Source organism: Epinephelus lanceolatus, chromosome 4 (assembly GCF_041903045.1).
Source record: "Epinephelus lanceolatus isolate andai-2023 chromosome 4, ASM4190304v1, whole genome shotgun sequence".
Taxonomy (NCBI): Eukaryota; Metazoa; Chordata; class Actinopteri; order Perciformes; family Serranidae; genus Epinephelus; species Epinephelus lanceolatus.
The window spans coordinates 24,080,911-24,098,605 of record NC_135737.1 but is presented as its reverse complement, the minus strand read 5'-3'; the positions used below and the strand labels follow the sequence as shown (position 1 = coordinate 24,098,605).

Sequence of the window (17,695 nt, the reverse complement as noted above, 5' to 3'; positions counted from 1 at the left end):
AACCTTCCCCCTCCTCCCCTACAGGCCAGCACCAAGGTCCATCAAGCACATGAGCTCACATGAACACCCACACACGCGCACACGCGCACACACACACACACACACACACACACACACACAAACACACACACACACACAGATATAATATGGCACCCTGGCCTTATACTGATGAATGTCTGTCCTTCAGAAAGCACAACAGCCACAGGAGAGCAATACGGTGTGAATGAGGACAGACGAAGAAAGCGTGCGAGACAGGAGACAGAGGGGGAAAGAGAAGAGGTGACGTAAGAAAAAAAAACGAGAGGTAGGAGAGAATATACTGTGCGCAGAGGTGGAGGCAGGAGGAGTGGGGAGGGTAAAGAAGTTGGTGTACATGTCGAGCACTACTCAACAAAAAACGGCTTCTGACTGAGAAAAGGTAAGGCGGTTTGGAAGATAGAAAGTGCATATTTGTCTCAAACGTTCCATATTCAGTAGTTACAGTATTGTGCACATTGGTTCCAATATGAACTATAGTTGGAATACTCCTGCAGATATTACATGTAACTTAATACCTTTTCTTATTTGTATGTTAAAGGATTACTTCACCCCCCAAATGACCCTTTATATATCAGTTACTCACTGTGTGTATGTTAAATTCATGAAAAAAAGCTTTGTTTTTCACGCAGGCCTACGGTGAACGAAGAATCCAAAAATGGAGGAAATTCTCGATGAATTGAGGTCATAGGAAACTGTGCTTAACAACAGCAGAACTCTATCAAAACACATATTGTGCAGTATAATCCAAAACTCATTTATTCGTTCGTATACGCAGTATTTCCCAAACAGACCGCCCTTTACGATGGGAGCTAACAAGTCACAGTTCCACCGCTGCCTCAGTCAGTTAGTTGATTTGTTTATTTGTGTTATTGTGTGACTTAAAGGGTTACCTCAAATTCACCAAAGTCATACAATAACACAGACAAACTACTACTCAAGGCAGTGTTAAACCAGCAGCTCCCGTGTTCTGCGAGGCAAAATTACTGTTTCAGTCAAAGGAGTCTGGCTTTAAAGGGAGCACAAGTTCCTCATCGTAATGGGCGGTCTTTTTTGTCAGTGGAGTCTGGCTTTGATAAGAAAATGAGTAAGTTACACTTTCCTTTCAGTTCCCAGTCAGAACAAGCTGCCTGGAAAGTACTGAGCACATGACTGGATAAATGACACTTGGATTATACCAAACAATTTGTGTGAAAAAAAGTCTGCTGGCCGCTAGGTTAATTCAGGCAATGTAAACGTGCTTAGGATAACAATCAGTGACTAGCAAAAAGCAGCTGTTTTAGTCCAAACACATTCATATAGCTTACTTTTTACACCTAGCTTGATATGTTTTTTATTACAGGCTTGAGTGTTGTTTTGTCATACCTTGATAGTTTCGACGACTGCGTCCTGGATAAAACATCTACAGGACACGTCACCACAACATCACGTGACGACAGACGCAGTCGTCAAAACTGTCAAGGTATGACAAAACAACACTCAAGCCTGTAATAAGAACCATATCAAGCTAAGAAGTTGTTTTGTCTATGAACCTTGACAGTTACTGAGCTGAATTTTGTACTTTTGTTAAATGTTGCTGTTGTTGATCCATGTTTTATGGCTGTTTGGAGAAGTTTGCCTTCAGGGCTTTGAGCCAGATAGCCCTGAAGTTTTAGGAAAAAGATGATGGTTTGAGTTAAAACATTTCTTCCTGAAAAGGCTCTCTGACAGCAAACCCTCAAGGTTAACTTATCTCTTGTGCTGTTTTATGTGTTAGTGCAGTCAATTTAAAGTAAACTTCAATGCACTTATTATTAATGTGTTGTTTTTATCTTTTATGGACAAAAATATAAAAGAAAGAGGTGAAGGCTACTTCTGTAACAGACTGTGTTAAATGTTTGTATAACATTATATAATATCGTGTATTGATCACCAGCCCCAGAATCACATCCAATCAAAATCATGTCGTGGCAGACTTTGTGATATCGGCAAATATCATATTGTCGTCCAAACAATCGATAATATCATATTAATGGTGGGAAGGGGTTAAAGAAGTCACAGTTTACCCCCCTAACAAGTCACTACTGCACTGAGGGTGGATGTGGAAGATAATATAATTTTGTATTTCCAATCAAGGTGATGTTGGAGTAAAGATAGAAGAGATGGAGGAGAGATGGAGGACAGTGTGTGTGTGTGTGCCTGTGTGTATGTGTGTGTGTGTTGGAGGGGGTTTTCTGTCATCTTGGTTTTTAAGTTACAGTAACTTTCTAATTAGGAAGATATTTGCTGCTGTGCTAATGAACAACAAACTCTTTCAAGCAGAACAAACAATCTAAAAACAAAGCACACACACACACACACGCACACACACACTCTAAGTGTCGCACCAGGACACCAGCCCATCTGCTTGCTTTAAGAATCTTGCTTTCCGTTAGCACTGCTTAAAAAGAGAGTGGGAAAAAATGCATCCCACACACACACTAGTGAGTATGCAGACATGACATCATATTTTTCTGTGCTGAGTCTCTGCAGAGAGCGTGGGCAGGCGTGCGCGGGTAGCTTGTGTGATTACTACACTGCGAGAGCCAACACAGACTGAGAAACCAGCAGAGCAGACTGTGCGTGTGTGTGTTTGTTTGTGTCTGTGTGTCCTTGTCTGTCACTTAGAACTTGAGGCGATCTAAAGGCATCTTTTCACATCTCAGCATTCATCTCCTTATCTCTACCTCCCCCCACTCCCCCGATTTGGTCTCTTTCTCCCCCCCTTCTCCTCTCGCTGTTTATCTGCAGCTCATACAGTCATTTTTTTCTCTGGCTTTTGTTTGGCTGCCATGCCCTGTGAGCACTGTTTAATTCTCCCCTGCACTCCCTCCAGAGAAGAAAGGGGTGAGGAGGTGGGTGGGGGGTGAGACGGGGGGAGGACAAGGGCAGAGGCACTTCATTAATCAATCAACCAGCTTTGAAAATTTGCCTAATTAACGGCTAATTACAGATCTGGGCACGGTGCCAGCTGGCATCCCATCCACCTCCACCAATACGACCCCCGCGGTCCCCCAGATGACACTAGAGGTAAACACCCCTCCCTTGTTCCCTCCCTTGCTCTCTTCTTTATTAGTCTATCCACCCATGCATCCACTCACCCATTCCTTTCTCCCCATCTGCAGGAACAACAGCTGATAACTCAGACCACACGGCAGATAACTTAAAGACGTCTGCATCTCTCTCCACCTGCCTCACGCTCATGTTGCACCATATGGCTGTCTGTTGGATTATCTTTATGTGGTCTTACCGGAGTAATACTGGTGGTCATCACAGGGTCCCGGAGGCTCTCAGGAGGCACCGTCTCACCACCAAGGTGGCTGCTGCGGTTCTTGCCTTGTCCCTGCCAGCTCCCTCTGCGAGACGTGCTTGCACGCCAGGCCCGCTGGATCCTGGGAACAAAATATCAGTGAAGAGGACAAAACATCTATGACATCTACATCTCATAACCAAAGCTGAGCTGAACTGGGTTTCCACACATTTTCGTGGACAAAAATTTCAAAACGTTTTGACTTTCTCAAGGACCTATAATAAAATTTTCATGAACATTCACAACATATATCATGAATAGAACTGTATAGCACACTTAAAACCAAATGTTAATTATATTATCATAAGACATAGAGAAGTAGAGCTCCCAGAGAGGGGGAGTGACAGCTGAATTTTCCGTACCTTCAAACTACTGTGCCCTCCTTTCAAAACAGTTCAAAATGAAATAAAAGGGGCGCCCATTAGCTTTCTTGGTAGCTAAGGCGCCACTTGTACAAAGGCTCTGTCCTTGCCACAGTGGCTGGGGGCTCGATTCCAACCTACGGCCCTTTGCTGCATATCATCCCCCTTCTCTGCCCCTTCCACGCTAAAACAATCTTATCAACTGAAGGAAAAAAAGCCCTAAAAAATATCTAAAAAAAAATAAATAAATAAAAGTGTGCATTGGCACTACAAGTGAAAATTGCCCATGTCACTTGCTTAATCTCAAAAATGTGGCACAGTATAAAGTAGTAGAGGGGCATAAGTATGAAAAGCTTTGGATTCAGGACCCCTCATATTAAATCAGTGTCACAACATTATTTTTCTTGCTCCACTTGCCTGCTGTTACTCAAACATAATTCCAGTGAGCTGATACACATGGATGAAGAGATGGAGTGCGGAGAGAAAATGAAGAAACTTACATGATGGTAAACAAAGCATCACACATAGATGCATTAGGGCTACGTTATGTCAATGGCTATGTTACATTTACATGAAAGATTATCCATGTAAGATTACTGTAACAGTTTCATTACACACAAAAAAACCTCATGCCTTTTTCAAAACATTTAAGGATTCTTCTAATTCTTTGACTTTTCTAGGCCTGGAAAACAAGATTGTAGAATTTCATGACATTTCCAGTTTTTCCATGACTGTGGGAACTATAGCTAAATAAGGCCCTGTGTCCAACAAAGCGTTTTTTTACCAGGTGAAAAAGCCAGGTGCTCCTCAGGAAACGCCTAGCTGGGAAAAACACAGCGTTTTTTCATCTGGTCATGGCACAAGGTAGAGTACTTGCTTTGGATGAGGGGAAGGCTGAAATGAATAGAGTGGAAGGACGAACCGGTCTGTGGTTCATGAAAGGAAACACAATAGTGCTATATTTACAGTATATTAACAGATTTCTCCTCCATTGGTGTTGCTGTTCAGCAACTGTACATGTAAGATGTGAGGGTTGGTCTCTCCTTCACTGTGACTGAATGGCTGGAGTGACCATGATAAGCAAAGTTTAACATTTTCAACTCTTTCTGCTCAGAAAAAAAAAAAGCCCAACCACCAGAATTCACGCTCGGCACCTCATTGCACTGCTGGCGTTTGTAGCGTGGCGTAAATACGTGGCATTCCTGTTGCAAAGTATTACAAAAATACGGCAGCCTCAGAAAAAAGTGCTTTGATGGACACGACCCCCGAAGGTTTAGAGTTGCCATGTGAGAAGAGTAATTTTAGCCGTTAAGTAAAAGTTTAAAAGTCATGTTTATTTTCTGCATAGACAATGTTAGGTTACCGGATGTTGGTGCAAGGCTTGGATTGGTATTCATCTCTACTGTATGTCACTGGTTGGTTATCAGTACAAATGATGAGAAACTGTAAAAATATTGGGTTCTTTCATTGAACAAAAGTAAAACCATCTCATTTCAATTTCAACTTCTCAGACATTTATTTCTTGGCCAATCTCAAACATTTTTCACCCAATATTTTTCTCTCAGCTTTGCCTATTTTTCCTGCCCCTTTGAGTCTCACACAGCTCACACACTTCTCTGACCTCTCTGCTCCTATCTCCCCGCTCTTTTCAACCCCCACAGATCGCTCTCCCCGTCTCTCTTTTCCACTCTCTTTCATTCCTGTAGTCACCCCAACACCAGGGTCCAGGATGGAGTGTAGGATCAATTACCCGATGGAGAAACACATTCACCTCCAGTGGAGCAGAGAGACAGCTGAGCCAAATGGAACAAATTGAATTAAGCCATAACTCCAAGCTCCAAAACCAATACCTCTCCCCCTCCCTTCTTCCTCAATCCCTATTTTCTCCACTTTAATTCTCCCTTTGCTCCGTCTATCTGTCTGTGCTTCCTCTTCTGTGAGTTTATCCGGACATTTTTTTTACTATCCGTCTCACCTTTCCACACCCCAATCATGTTAACTCCACACAGAAACACTGGCTTTCTCTTCTCTATCCTCGACTTTCAAGGAAGTGGGAGCCTGAGGCGGGAGCTGTTCTCCCCTGTTAAACCTATAAAAGCGTGGGCCCGTGTTTAAGTAAAACGGTATTAGATGGCAGTCTAAGAGGGTTCATGCTTTCCAAAGTGCACTCTGACCTCAGCTCCAAAATCTCATCAGAGAGCAGACTGATCTCTCCCACACGACATGCACTTTTAAGGTCATGTGGGTGACACTCAATGTGAAACTGACTCCAAATGTAGAGGAGGAACACAGATATTCCGTGAAATAAAAACATAAACAAGTACACAAATAAGCAACAGGTGATACTCACACAATAGCCTTTATTTCCAGTTGCTGTTGTCGCTCGTGACGACGAGGGCTATTGTCATCCTCTTCCTCACTCCTACAAGGACGGCTTCTGTGATTTTGTAAGTAAGATGATGTCATGGTAGAGTTTATTTCCAAGAGTATGGCCTTGTTATGGCAGCATTAAAGAACACCATCATTGTAGATTGAGTCCACAACACATGAGGATTTCTTTCATGTAACAGTAGGAAGTGTAGTCTTACCTCTCCACCTTGGGAACTGCTTGTCCTCCACTGTGATTGCAGTAGCGATGATACCTCTTCACTTCCTCCTGCACAGTGAAAAATATCAATACGTCAACAAGGTTTTTAATTCTCTCTGCCAAGTACATGACACAGGAGGAGCCGCGCTTCGATAAGATACAATACTCAATCAGCAGCTTTTCATGTACGTGTAATTGCTCTCTCCTCCCACGCACACTGTCTGTTTGGCATCGCTGAGCCTAAACAGAGGAAAACTGCTCTTTTTATGATTTCTGTCTGTTATCTGTTTATTAACCTTAAGAGTCGCAGCGTGTCTGGGTCTGTTAACACACACATAAATAATTGTAAACACACATCTTGGTAGTGAAAACAACTGGGTATGTGTGTGTGTGCTGCTGCTGCTGCTGCAAAACAGCAAGTGTGTGCTCTGCAGGTGCCAGCCAGCCAGACACCGGCTGCAGGCCAGGGGGTGAGGCCCATCTCAGGCAGCTCTGGGGCGACTGCCATGAAGCTCAATGGGACTGGACAGATGGATGTGCTCCCAAAGCAGCAAAGCAGCTCCACTCCATCTCTAGTATTCACTCATCTCCATGTTAGCCAGCAGGGTGCAAGCTGTGCGTATTTGTCCATGTTTGTGTTCAAGCGCTTGTGTCTACATCAAGGGTTTAAGCATACATTCGGCTCACAGATCAGTATGATACAGGACTGAATGTCTATAGTAGGTGTGATGAGAAAGGTGACCCTCACAAAGAGTTATCACCCAACTCAGCTGTTCCTCTCAGCTCCACGGAGCGTTTTAGTGTCTTTCAGCTCATTGTTTGGTGTTATGGCCCACAACTTTGGATCAGTCTCACTGCTCACATCATCCTTATTTATAGCTGCTGTGGGCTGCTGCTTTCAAGGAAAAAGCTCTGATGTACCCAACTGCCCCGCACCAAACAGCGGGCAGGGTGGTGAGGATAGTGCAGCTGAAGAGACGGACATTTCTCTCAGGAGTTAATGAAAGAGAGCTAAAAAGAGAGGGCTTACATTCATCAGGTAGGCAGAAACACAACTCCAAATCAGCACTAATGACGTTTCATGTCTGCTGGATGTGTAGTAAGCAACTGTTTGCTAACAGATTTGTCACATAACTTTGTCAAAATAATCAACTGATGGAGGTTTAACAGTCCAGTGTGTCCAGTTTAGGGGCATCTATTGACAGAAATGGCGTAATAATCATAACATTTAAATGTTTTCATGAGTTTATAACCCTGACACTAAGAAATATCATTATAGTCCGCTGCGTTCTGGACCAAACACTGGCACTAGATAAGGCCATTCATGTTTTCGTGACAGCCCCTGTAGTTTTCTTACATTCAAGGGCATGGGTTTCGTTTCAGCACTGGATTTGGGGGTGGGGGGTCATATAAAAAAGGGAAATTCTTCAACCACACCATGTGGCCATAAACCCCAGTTTAAACATTATTACACATACTGATGTTAGTTGCTGTGGAGGCACAAAGACCATTTAAGCCCTGTTTCCACCAAACGCTTTTGGTATGGTACCTTTGGAACCAAAAGTAACCCTTCAGACATGGTACCTAGACCCTAGGTCCACTTAGCGTTTCCACCACAAACAGTACCCTTAAATCTGGGCGGAGTTGCTGTCACTCGTTGCTCTGTTAAGCACCGGCTGTATGTCCTTATCACCGCTGACACAGAGGGTCTGTACCACAGACATTGGCTGCATGCCGACATTTTCAGAACAAAATAGAACAGACTGCAGCAGACGGCAGCGAAACATCCTTTCATTTTACAGTTACAGTTTACTAATGTTTGTAAAACTCTCCACAGTATGAACAGTGGTCACATGAGCCTCGAAACTGGCCACAACTCAGCCCTGGGCAGAGTGACCGTCCACTATTGACCAATCACCAGACTGCAGTGTTCACAGCTCCACCTTTTAGTACCAGATCTGTGTGCTAGGTACCCCAACAGAGGGGGGACCAAAAATGAGGACAGTATGGAACGGTTCCATTCGTACCATCCACAACTTTTCACAGTGGAAACGGAAAAAAGTGTACCAGACTGAACTGAACTGTACCGTACTGCTCAGTGGAAACAGGGCTTTTGTCAAGTCGATTAACTTGTTGACAAACACTTTCAGGCAGCAGCTGAGACCACTAACAGTTCACAGTGTTAGGACACAATTGTGACATTTAACACATTAAAACAAAACTGGTACTGTTTCAGAATACTTATTAATCAGATTAGTTAATACTGCATGAATTTCTTCCCCCTCCACAAACATATTGCCCCACAATGCATCATTACAACCCCTGTGTGTTTGTGCGCGACTAAGCTTACATAATGTAAATTTTGGTACATGTAGTCCATACACTGCAATGTTGCTGCATTAGCTGAACAGTTCTGAATGTTCTTGCCTTGTCTGTCAGTGCAGCCAAGAGGGATTAAGTGTTCAGGATGCCAGGCAAAAGGCCAATACGGGTTTAAAATACAACTGTATCAACAAGTGTTCTGCTGTATTAACTGCAGACTCCTTCCAGATGCTCAAGCTAAAATAAGAATCCGTGACAAATGACAATGGTGGTGCTTAACGTGGGAGCAAAAATAAATAGCCATGTTATTAAAATTGTTTTTAATAGACTACAGTCTTGCATGCTTGAATATACACATAGGGAGAGTGCTAAAGTGGCAGAAACGTGTTATTTAAAGTCACAGAAGCACATCTTAATGACATTATAATGACCAACTGTCTTCTTCTACTGCTGACTGAACAGTAAGAGCATTAGTACTATGACTAAAACATAGACTGCGTCATTTTGAAGTGTAACTATTCCTCTGAGTTTTTGAAACACTTGCTTCATACGTTCTGTTTTGTTTACTATTTTTTTTACAGTGACTTTCTTTTGTGTTTACAACCAACCTTAATTTCCTGGGTCTGTGGACCGGATAAAAAGCACTAAAGTTATATGAGAGCAATAGAAAGACCGAGAGAGAGCAATACAGCCGCAGCTGATGACAGGAGAAATGCTTTCACTGCAGCCTATAGGGTTCATGACAATCTGTTAAATCAATAGCTGAGAACATGATTGCATAAAAACGGGGGTATTAACAGAATCCTATTCTGCTGGGCTTGTAAACAGCTTCATCACATTATTTTCAAATATCAAAATAAAGGCGATCGATAGAGTGAAAGGCTGGGGAAGGTGGAGGGAGACAGTAATAAGCGTAATGTCACTGAAAAATGAGGGAAGGAAGGAAAACAGGACGGAATGGGAGAGAAAACAACAGCACATAGCAGAAAGTCTGCTGCCCTCTAATTGATGAGTTATTAAAATCATAATTTCTCAGAGTCCTAGTTCTATCACGGAGATTAATGGCGGGCATAGCACACACACACACACACACACACACACGCACACACACAAAGACAAAGCCTGTGAGATGGTCAGCTCTCTGTGCCCTTTAGACTACTGTTGTCTCTCAGTGAGATAAACTCCCACACTCACTTACATGAACACAGCACACACCTGAGTGCACTGAAAGAACAAACACGCCTGTATGCACACACACAGTCTCATGTAAACACACACACACACACACACACATCAGTCTGATCTCTGAGGATTTGATTGCAGTGTGGTGATGTGCCGAAACATCTGCATCGGACTACTGGCTATTTGGCCGCCGCTCGACTGGCCGATCAACCCAGGGAAATGTCCAATCAGGAGAGGACCTGTAGCAGTGGAGATGCTCATTAATCGCAACATCGGAAATCAATTTACATGCGCAGTGCGTGCGAGGAGTAATATGGAAGTCAACATTTAGTCTTTCGCCTGAGTCCTTGAGTAAAAAAAAGAGCCCGCTGAGAGATGTAGGTGTTACTGATGTGCTCATGTGATTACATGATTTGAAATAGTGTTTAATCTCAGTGTAATGGCTACAGGGTAAAACAAGCACTTTGTACTGAGGGAAATTGATGCATTTATGTCATTTTGCTCAAACCTTTAAATCCTACTTGAGCAGAGAGGAAGCAGGAGACAAAGAAAAAGACACTCTGGTTTTAAGGCGTAAATTGACAAAGAATTCAAATGATAAACTTTTATTGACTAAGAGCTGCAGCGCAGAAGCATACTGATCAGATAACGCCATTTACGGACCTATACATTCTCCCAATACCCAGGCTGCTGCAGTTACACAGCCATCAATACCAGGCTGGAGCAGGAGGTGTAAACTAACCTATGAGGCACCGATAAGGAACAGCAACACCGAGGAGGCTCACATCATGCACACATACAGATGTGAGGTTAATTTCATATCTAGAAGTAAGCGCTTCATCAAATGTAGACAGACCCATTTCTTTTAGAGCCACACACAGGTTTTATAGGTGTGATCTGAAAGAAACGGCTCGCCTAAAAGACCCATTTAAAGCTTACACACCAGGGCCGCACTAGTAGTTATTTTTTATTATCAATTAATCTTTTTTTCCATTAATGTTTTGTCTAGAAAATTTAACAAATGGCAAAAAATGCACTTCACAAGTTCTTAGAGCTTAAGGTGACATCTTTAAAGGGCTTGTTTCGTCCATCAGCAGCCCATAACTGAAAAGTAGTCAATTTGGAAAGATATAAAAACAGGGTACAAAGTTGGAACAAGCTGATGCCTGGTATTTCTGCTTGATGAATGATGACTGATGACATTTTCTGCTAATTTTGGCTACTTGATGGATCACTTGCACACAGAATGCATACAGCAGAGGCTACCTTTACATTACAGGGCTTAATGCTCAATTCTGATTGTTTCCCCAGATCCGATCTGTCTGCCTAGATCTGGGGTGACAAACTCATTTTAGTTCGTGAACCACATACTGCCAAATTTGATCTCAGATGGGCTGCACAAAGCCATTGCCCAATAACCTATAAGTACCATCAGCTCCAGTGTTCCCGTTTTTTTTTTCCTATAAAGAATTATAAGTACATTCTGTAGACGTTCATCCTTTTACAAAACAGATGAACAGCCTTGAGTGAGTCTACTTCTCACTGTCATTACATGTGCATTTATCCATACATTTCCTGATACAGATTCTTTTGAACTGAAGCTGCTAATTGACATTATTTTGCACAGTGTTCAATATCTTTAAACATGGTCACAGTAAGTATTCATTGACATATCAGAGAACTGTCAGGGTGGAAAAGCCTCTGAAGCAGAATTTTTCTTGAAGTATGTATTGCTTAACTTGCTCCTGACACCTGGTACCTCTTTGTCTAGTCATCTAGTGGGCCGGATTGGACCCTTTGGTGGGCCCACCTACTGTTCACATTCATGTTCGAAGTGACTTGTATCTGACATCAGTGTGAACAGATCTCTGCCAACCAACAGTGTCACATATATGCACATTCGTACTAGCCTGGAAATCCAGACCCAAATCTAGAAAGATTTAGGGTCTGGCTATGAGTAATGAATGAGGGGTGGCACCAAGCATGCATTTGAAAATATCACTGCATGCAATTGGATAACACTACGACCAATCAGAACAATACATGGGGTGACGTATCCAGAGCGCTACCAGCAGAGCTAACTGGTAGATTAGACTCTTGCCGTATCCGGTTGGCAAAACAGCAAAAACGTCCTTCTTGCAAAGGAAAGATTCGAGCGCCGTCTTCTGTTCCTCTTTTAGAGAAAAAGCCAAGTCTAACTCGTTCATTGTAGCGGCCAAAGCCGTTTCAAACAACTGGTGTTCATCCGTAGCCATCTTGCAATGTTTACTGACTGATTCTGGACTGACTGGCTCGCCTCTGCCCCGCCTATATCAGATACACCGATGTGATTGGTGCAGCTCGGCTACAAGGGCATGGGTAATGAGCATCATTACTGATTGCCAGAGTGACTCGCTGAGCAAATTCAAATTGTGCTCTCGTGAGAACTCTGAATTTCCAGGGTACATTCGTATAACAACAGCATCATTTTGTGAATCACACATTTGGGGGAAATATAAATGACACTGTGGCGCTGGCTTCATCTCCCAAATGATCGCCACAGTAGGAAGGTCTGAAGATGTCATTCTGCATAATAATTAGCCATGTGCTTTTCTTTGGGAGAGTGTGTAGCATATTTTCAGAGAAATGGCCCTTCTTAGCAATATGGCCGTTTGTTTTCAGGATTAAGGGCTGTCGAACAAATGGGTTTTAGTCCATTAGCTCTATTAGCAGCTACTGTTGTTAGTTCTGTGGAGAGAAAGGTGTGTGTGCGGCTGGGAGAGGAGTCAAAAGTGGTGTAGCTGTGATGTGGAAGGTCTTATGGAGGAGCATTTCCTCCAAAACTTAAAATGTCTTGGGCTGCATTCCTACATCTCTGTTAGTGCCCCACAACAATGCTGCCATGATATATAGGCAAGCTGTCCCCGTCAGAAAGCACATGGCAGTTGGGCTCTATTGGTTAATGCCTGGGGCAGCCTAACACTGCAGCGGTACAGCTACAGCAGCCTTCTAGTTTCAACTGACCACTCAGACACTGCATGGTGAGTGATATGTGCCAGCGCATGTCAGTATGAAATGGAAAAAACATGGATGGGGGAAAAAACTAACATGAATTCCGATTCTCAAAAAGGCCACATGGCAAGTGATCGGATACTACTCTAAAAAAAAAAATCAGATCTGTGGTGCACGGGAGCAAAAGAATCTGATTTGGGTAACATTTGCTTGTAATGTGGATGTAGCCATTGAGTCTTGAAACCTACATGTGTTGAGCTGATTCATAAAAGGTTAGAGGGAGAGTATGTGGGATATAGGATGAGGGAAGCAAGAGGATATCAATATGAAGGAAGAGGAGGCCATACGTTCAGTCTAAATTGGGTAAGGAGAAGAAGAAAAAGACATCCTGAGAAGTATGGAGGTGGGTGGGGTGTGACGAGTAGAGATGAAGGAGGTGTGAGAGTGAGGAAATGACTATAGAGTCTATCAAAATGCAAAATGGAGCATTTGGGACTATTTCCCCCTGCTATTAACCAGTAGAGAGCTGCTCTGGTTAACATATGGTGAGGGAGGAAGTGAGACACACACGCTCTCACACACGCACGCACACACACACACACACACACACACACATATGCCCATCACCGTCCATGGGGCTTCTTTCACTGATCAAAGACTAAGCTCTCTCATTTAGACCAAACCAGCCTTCCAAGACATGGTAATGGGATGGGATGGAAATGACTATTAAAAAAAAAATGTCAGGAGTGTGTGTGGCTGCACATGTGTGTATCCATGCATGCCTCCTTGTGTATCCTTTGGAGGAGTTAGTGTGCGTTTTCATTAAAAGGGTGCATTTATTTCCCGAGGCATTGAAGCACAGCACACATACACACACAAACACACACATGGAGGATGTGTATTTCTTCATCGTATGACCGTGGCGGGCCAAGAGACACCTATCTGTCAGTGTGCAGGCTCATCTCGCTCCAGCGCGGGTTATTACGACTCAATCGCGGAGCGTTTGAGTGAGCTGGCGCAAACAGCACTCAGCACAGCTCTGTCCCGCTGGGGGAGAGACGATAATGCACTTCTGAAATATGACACCCATCCCTGGCACCACACTTCCACTATGTACATCCCTCTATATATTACACGGCACCGTATCTGTGTGACTCCCACGGTGTGTGTGAGTGAACTGATGCTGCCCTGTGCTGTGATACAGGGTCTGAATGGCACCTGTGTAAACTGGATTTCTGCTTCCTGTTGAGCACCAGTTTATTAATTCCTGCATGTTCACTGAATTAGGAGCAACAAGGGGCCCTCGTGCATGATATTGATGAATGATTTCAAGACTCCAGCTGCAAGTGCTGTGTCAACAGCATCACCTGTACTATATATTTCATGCTTAACCCCATTAAACGTGACCCCCCTTTGGCATGCTATTTAAATAAGCTCTGTGTAAAATGGTTAACAACAAGGGCCCGTGGCCGTAAAATTCAGCTGTCCCATTGATTATGGGGTAATAGCTGGATAGATTAATGTGTTTCTCAGGGGGTTCACGCCTCGGCAATGAATCTGAATCACTCACACAGACACAGCAAGTGGAGCAGCCTCCATATCCAATAACCTGCATTTCTGTCCTCACTCATATTTCACACGCCAATTACTGGTTAGTCCTTCACCAAGCTTCTCCGTGTCCTCCTCTGTATACGCACCTCCTCTGACATGGCGTCTCACAGAGTGGATCAATTTGGAAAAGTCATTTTTGGAGAGGAATAATACAATTCAACTGTCGGGTGATACAGTGGAAACGGATTGGAACAAATCTGGAGTCAGAATGAGAAAGTTTAAGGGAACATGCATTGAACAATGAATGTGTGTGAATGTGTGTGTATGTTGGGGGTGGGGTGGGGGGGTGCACCATCATAATATATTGCAGAGTAAGTCAAAAGCTGTGATGGAACAGTACTTTCAGAGCTCACGCGCTCAATATCCCCAGCCACCGATAATGCGCAACACTACATCACTGGCATTAAATATTCAGAAGCTCCATACAACCAGGTGAACCTGTGCACCTTCACTCACCCGAGCACACACAGGAAAACATCATACTCCTATTAAAGGTGATTCTAGCTAAACTTAATTACATTATGAAGTCAATCACTTCAACTCTCCTCAAACCAATTGTGTGAGTTTCACAAACATGTAATATTATCCCCTCACAGGAGCTCTGCCACCTCAATCAGCTATACCTCCACTATTCCCTGCTGATGATGAAGCCATTTGTAGTGGAAGGCACAATATGTAGTATTAATGAGACCTTTTCAGCTGCTGCCATGACAAAAATCTTTAAGTGGCCTCAAGCCAACATGAAAAAGCAATTCCGCTAACCAAATTGAATTCAGTCATTTGTGCCATTGGAATGGGTGAACAAGAGAAGCAAAATGCAAAAGCAGTTAAGGGAGAAAAAGAGATGTAGTTTTGCAAATGGTAATATAGCAGTTTTCACTGTCCGTGGTGCTGATGCTCCTCTCTCCATCTGCTCAACCACTTGGCAGTAGTTGCTGAAATGTCATATTGCAAAGAATCTCTTTGAATTTGTTTGTACAGTCTATGATCTTCTTTTTTTCCACCTTAGAGCTGCTGAGCAGTGTGAGCATCAACTTACTGCTCCTAAAAAAGATCAGAAAGTGAATTACATCATTGCTGAAATGCTCCCTCACCAAAGGAGAAGGTGCCATCATCCGCTTGCAGTATCCTCCCAGACAGGCAGAGTAAAAGGCACAATTCAGTTTACAGTTATGCCTTATAGTGTAATAGACTGTCTGCTGCCCTCTTACCTGGTTATTAATGCACAGAGCAAGGTGTTTCCTTTCCCGAGCCACAACCAGACTCCCGCTGCGCAGCCTCGCCTCCTCTCCCTGGTACATGCTTCTGGAAGGACACCGCTCAAGTTAAGACACATAAACTCTCCAAATGTGAAATATGCTGTGAGGCATTGGCACATGAACAGCCTGTCCTCAGCTCTGTGCAGCTGCAGACAGAGTAGTACCGTTATGCAGGATTTTGTTTTTTTTATCACTCAACAGTGCATGTCGGAGCAGCCTGTACTGGAGCTCCTCGGTTATCCTGAATAAACACTGTTGCCGTACATTTATGACTCGAGATGTGCCACTAACCTGTACGTGCCGTTCCTCAGCATGACGAGCTCTCCCTCTCCGCGGTCAGACAGAGATGAAGTGAACACTTTGAGTCGGGAGCAGCCGGAGAGAGACCAGACTTGGAAAATCCTCGCAGCCAATGGGACGCCGAGCGTGTGCGCGTCTTTTTTCTTTTTTTTTATACAGCGCCCGACGCGCGCGTCTTGACGGTGTCATTTAACTTAGCAATCGGCTTTAATCTATGCATTAATTATTCTGCGCGCCTTCTCTCTGGGGAAGGGCAATCGCATACTACAGTATCTACAGTCTATTATGCGGGGCTTTTGAAATGCCTCACGGTGTGCCAATCTGTTTGCTCATATCCTAGATATGGCTTTATAATGGTTTACATCACACATGTGTGGGCTGGGAGCAGGAGGGGACGCACAAGTTGAACAAACACCTGCATTTGGTATTTCATACACAAAGCACGTCATCTTTACACAGTGCGCAGCAGACAGATGAGGTGTGAGGAGAACTGGTCCATCATTTAAGTGACTTGGCCTACACATTATCAAACCACCTGAGCTGATCTTATGAATGGAGGACTTTAAAATCTGTCCAGTGACTAACTACTACAAAAGGATCCTTCTGCCAGTGTCCTACAGCATTGTGTTCCTGCTGGGCCTGAGTTTAAACGGCGCCCTGCTGTGGTGCGTGTGCTGTCGGCTGCGCCATTGGAGCAGCACGGTCATCTACTCGACCAACCTCGCCGTGGCGGATCTCCTGTACGTGCTGGCCTTGCCCCCTCTCATCATCAGCAATGCCATGGGCAGCATGTGGCCCTTCGGGAACGTCATCTGCAAAAGCGTCAGGTTCTTCTTTTTTGTCAACCTGCACTGCAGCATGATGTTTCTGACGTGCGTCAGCGTGCACCGCTTCCTCGGAGTGTGCTTCCCCATCGCTGCTGTGCGCCTCAGGACCAAAAAAGTCGCCCTCTTCGCGTCAGGCTCGGTTTGGATCCTTGCCACTGCAGAGATTTTACCCACATTGGTCTTTGCGCACACAGGTGTGATCAACAACATGACTGTGTGTTTTGAGATGACCAACCCGGGGCGGTTTAAAGTTTATTTCCCTTACGGAATGTTTTTGGCCATAGTGGGCTTTCTGATCCCATTCCTCGTCGTTATCACCTGTTACTGCTCCATGATGACGGTGCTTTACTGCAGGGCCCCGGACAGCATCTCCAACGCGAGGACAGCTCGGATGCGCAACAAGTCTATTTACACACTCCTGGTTGTGTGTCTCATGTTTGTGGTGTGTTTTGTGCCTTATCACATCGCCCGGACCGTCTACTTGTTTGTGAGGGTCTACATGCCCGAAGACTGTCACCTGCTGAACGTGGTCATGATCTCCTTCAAGGTGTGGAAGCCTGTGGTCAGTTTCAACTGCTGCGCTAACCCCCTCTTCTACTTTTTCGGCTGTAATCGGCACCGTCAGAGGCTCCGGGCCTGGCTGTGGAGGCGGAGGAAGAGGGTGCAGCCCAGTGTGAGTGTGGTGGATGTCGGCAGCACACACAGGTCCGCAGGGCAGAGAGCATCCATCAGAGGTCTCATTAAGTGACTTTTATCAGGAGGCCGCGGGCGGTAATGACATTAGGACTGTACCAACACTGTCTATAAACTGTTTAATATTTCCTTTTATTGTTTTAAATATAAGAATGTGTATCTGGCAACATTCATCAGAGAAGGCACTGACTCTTGAG

The 17,695-nt window shown here is 44.1% G+C and overlaps 2 protein-coding genes across 2 annotated transcripts in view; one reads left to right on the top strand and one right to left on the bottom strand.

Moving 5' to 3' along the window:
- schip1 (schwannomin interacting protein 1) overlaps positions 1 to 16,081 on the bottom strand; it is a 293,359-nt gene extending 277,278 nt beyond the window's left edge. The window contains exons 1-5 of the mRNA XM_033631317.2: positions 15,970 to 16,081; positions 15,631 to 15,724; positions 6,315 to 6,382; positions 6,077 to 6,163; positions 3,305 to 3,446 (exon numbers count right to left, since the gene is read on the bottom strand). Coding sequence (XP_033487208.2) covers positions 3,305 to 3,446; positions 6,077 to 6,163; positions 6,315 to 6,382; positions 15,631 to 15,724; positions 15,970 to 15,992 — 414 coding nt within the window. The 5' untranslated portion in view covers positions 15,993 to 16,081. The remainder of the gene's footprint in view (positions 1 to 3,304; positions 3,447 to 6,076; positions 6,164 to 6,314; positions 6,383 to 15,630; positions 15,725 to 15,969) is intronic.
- A 449-nt stretch (positions 16,082 to 16,530) lies between these two features.
- Positions 16,531 to 17,659, top strand: LOC117259813 (P2Y purinoceptor 3-like). The gene has a single exon (XM_033631567.2). The coding sequence runs from the start codon at positions 16,531 to 16,533 to the stop codon at positions 17,551 to 17,553; it is 1,023 nt and encodes a 340-aa protein (XP_033487458.1). The 3' UTR covers positions 17,554 to 17,659.
- The last annotated feature ends 36 nt before the right edge of the window (positions 17,660 to 17,695 follow it).

What these genes read in the sequence shown, in the direction of transcription:
- LOC117259813 (XM_033631567.2), top strand. Translation starts at nt 16,531, where the DNA reads ATGGAGGACTTTAAAATCTGTCCAGTGACTAACTACTACAAAAGGATC.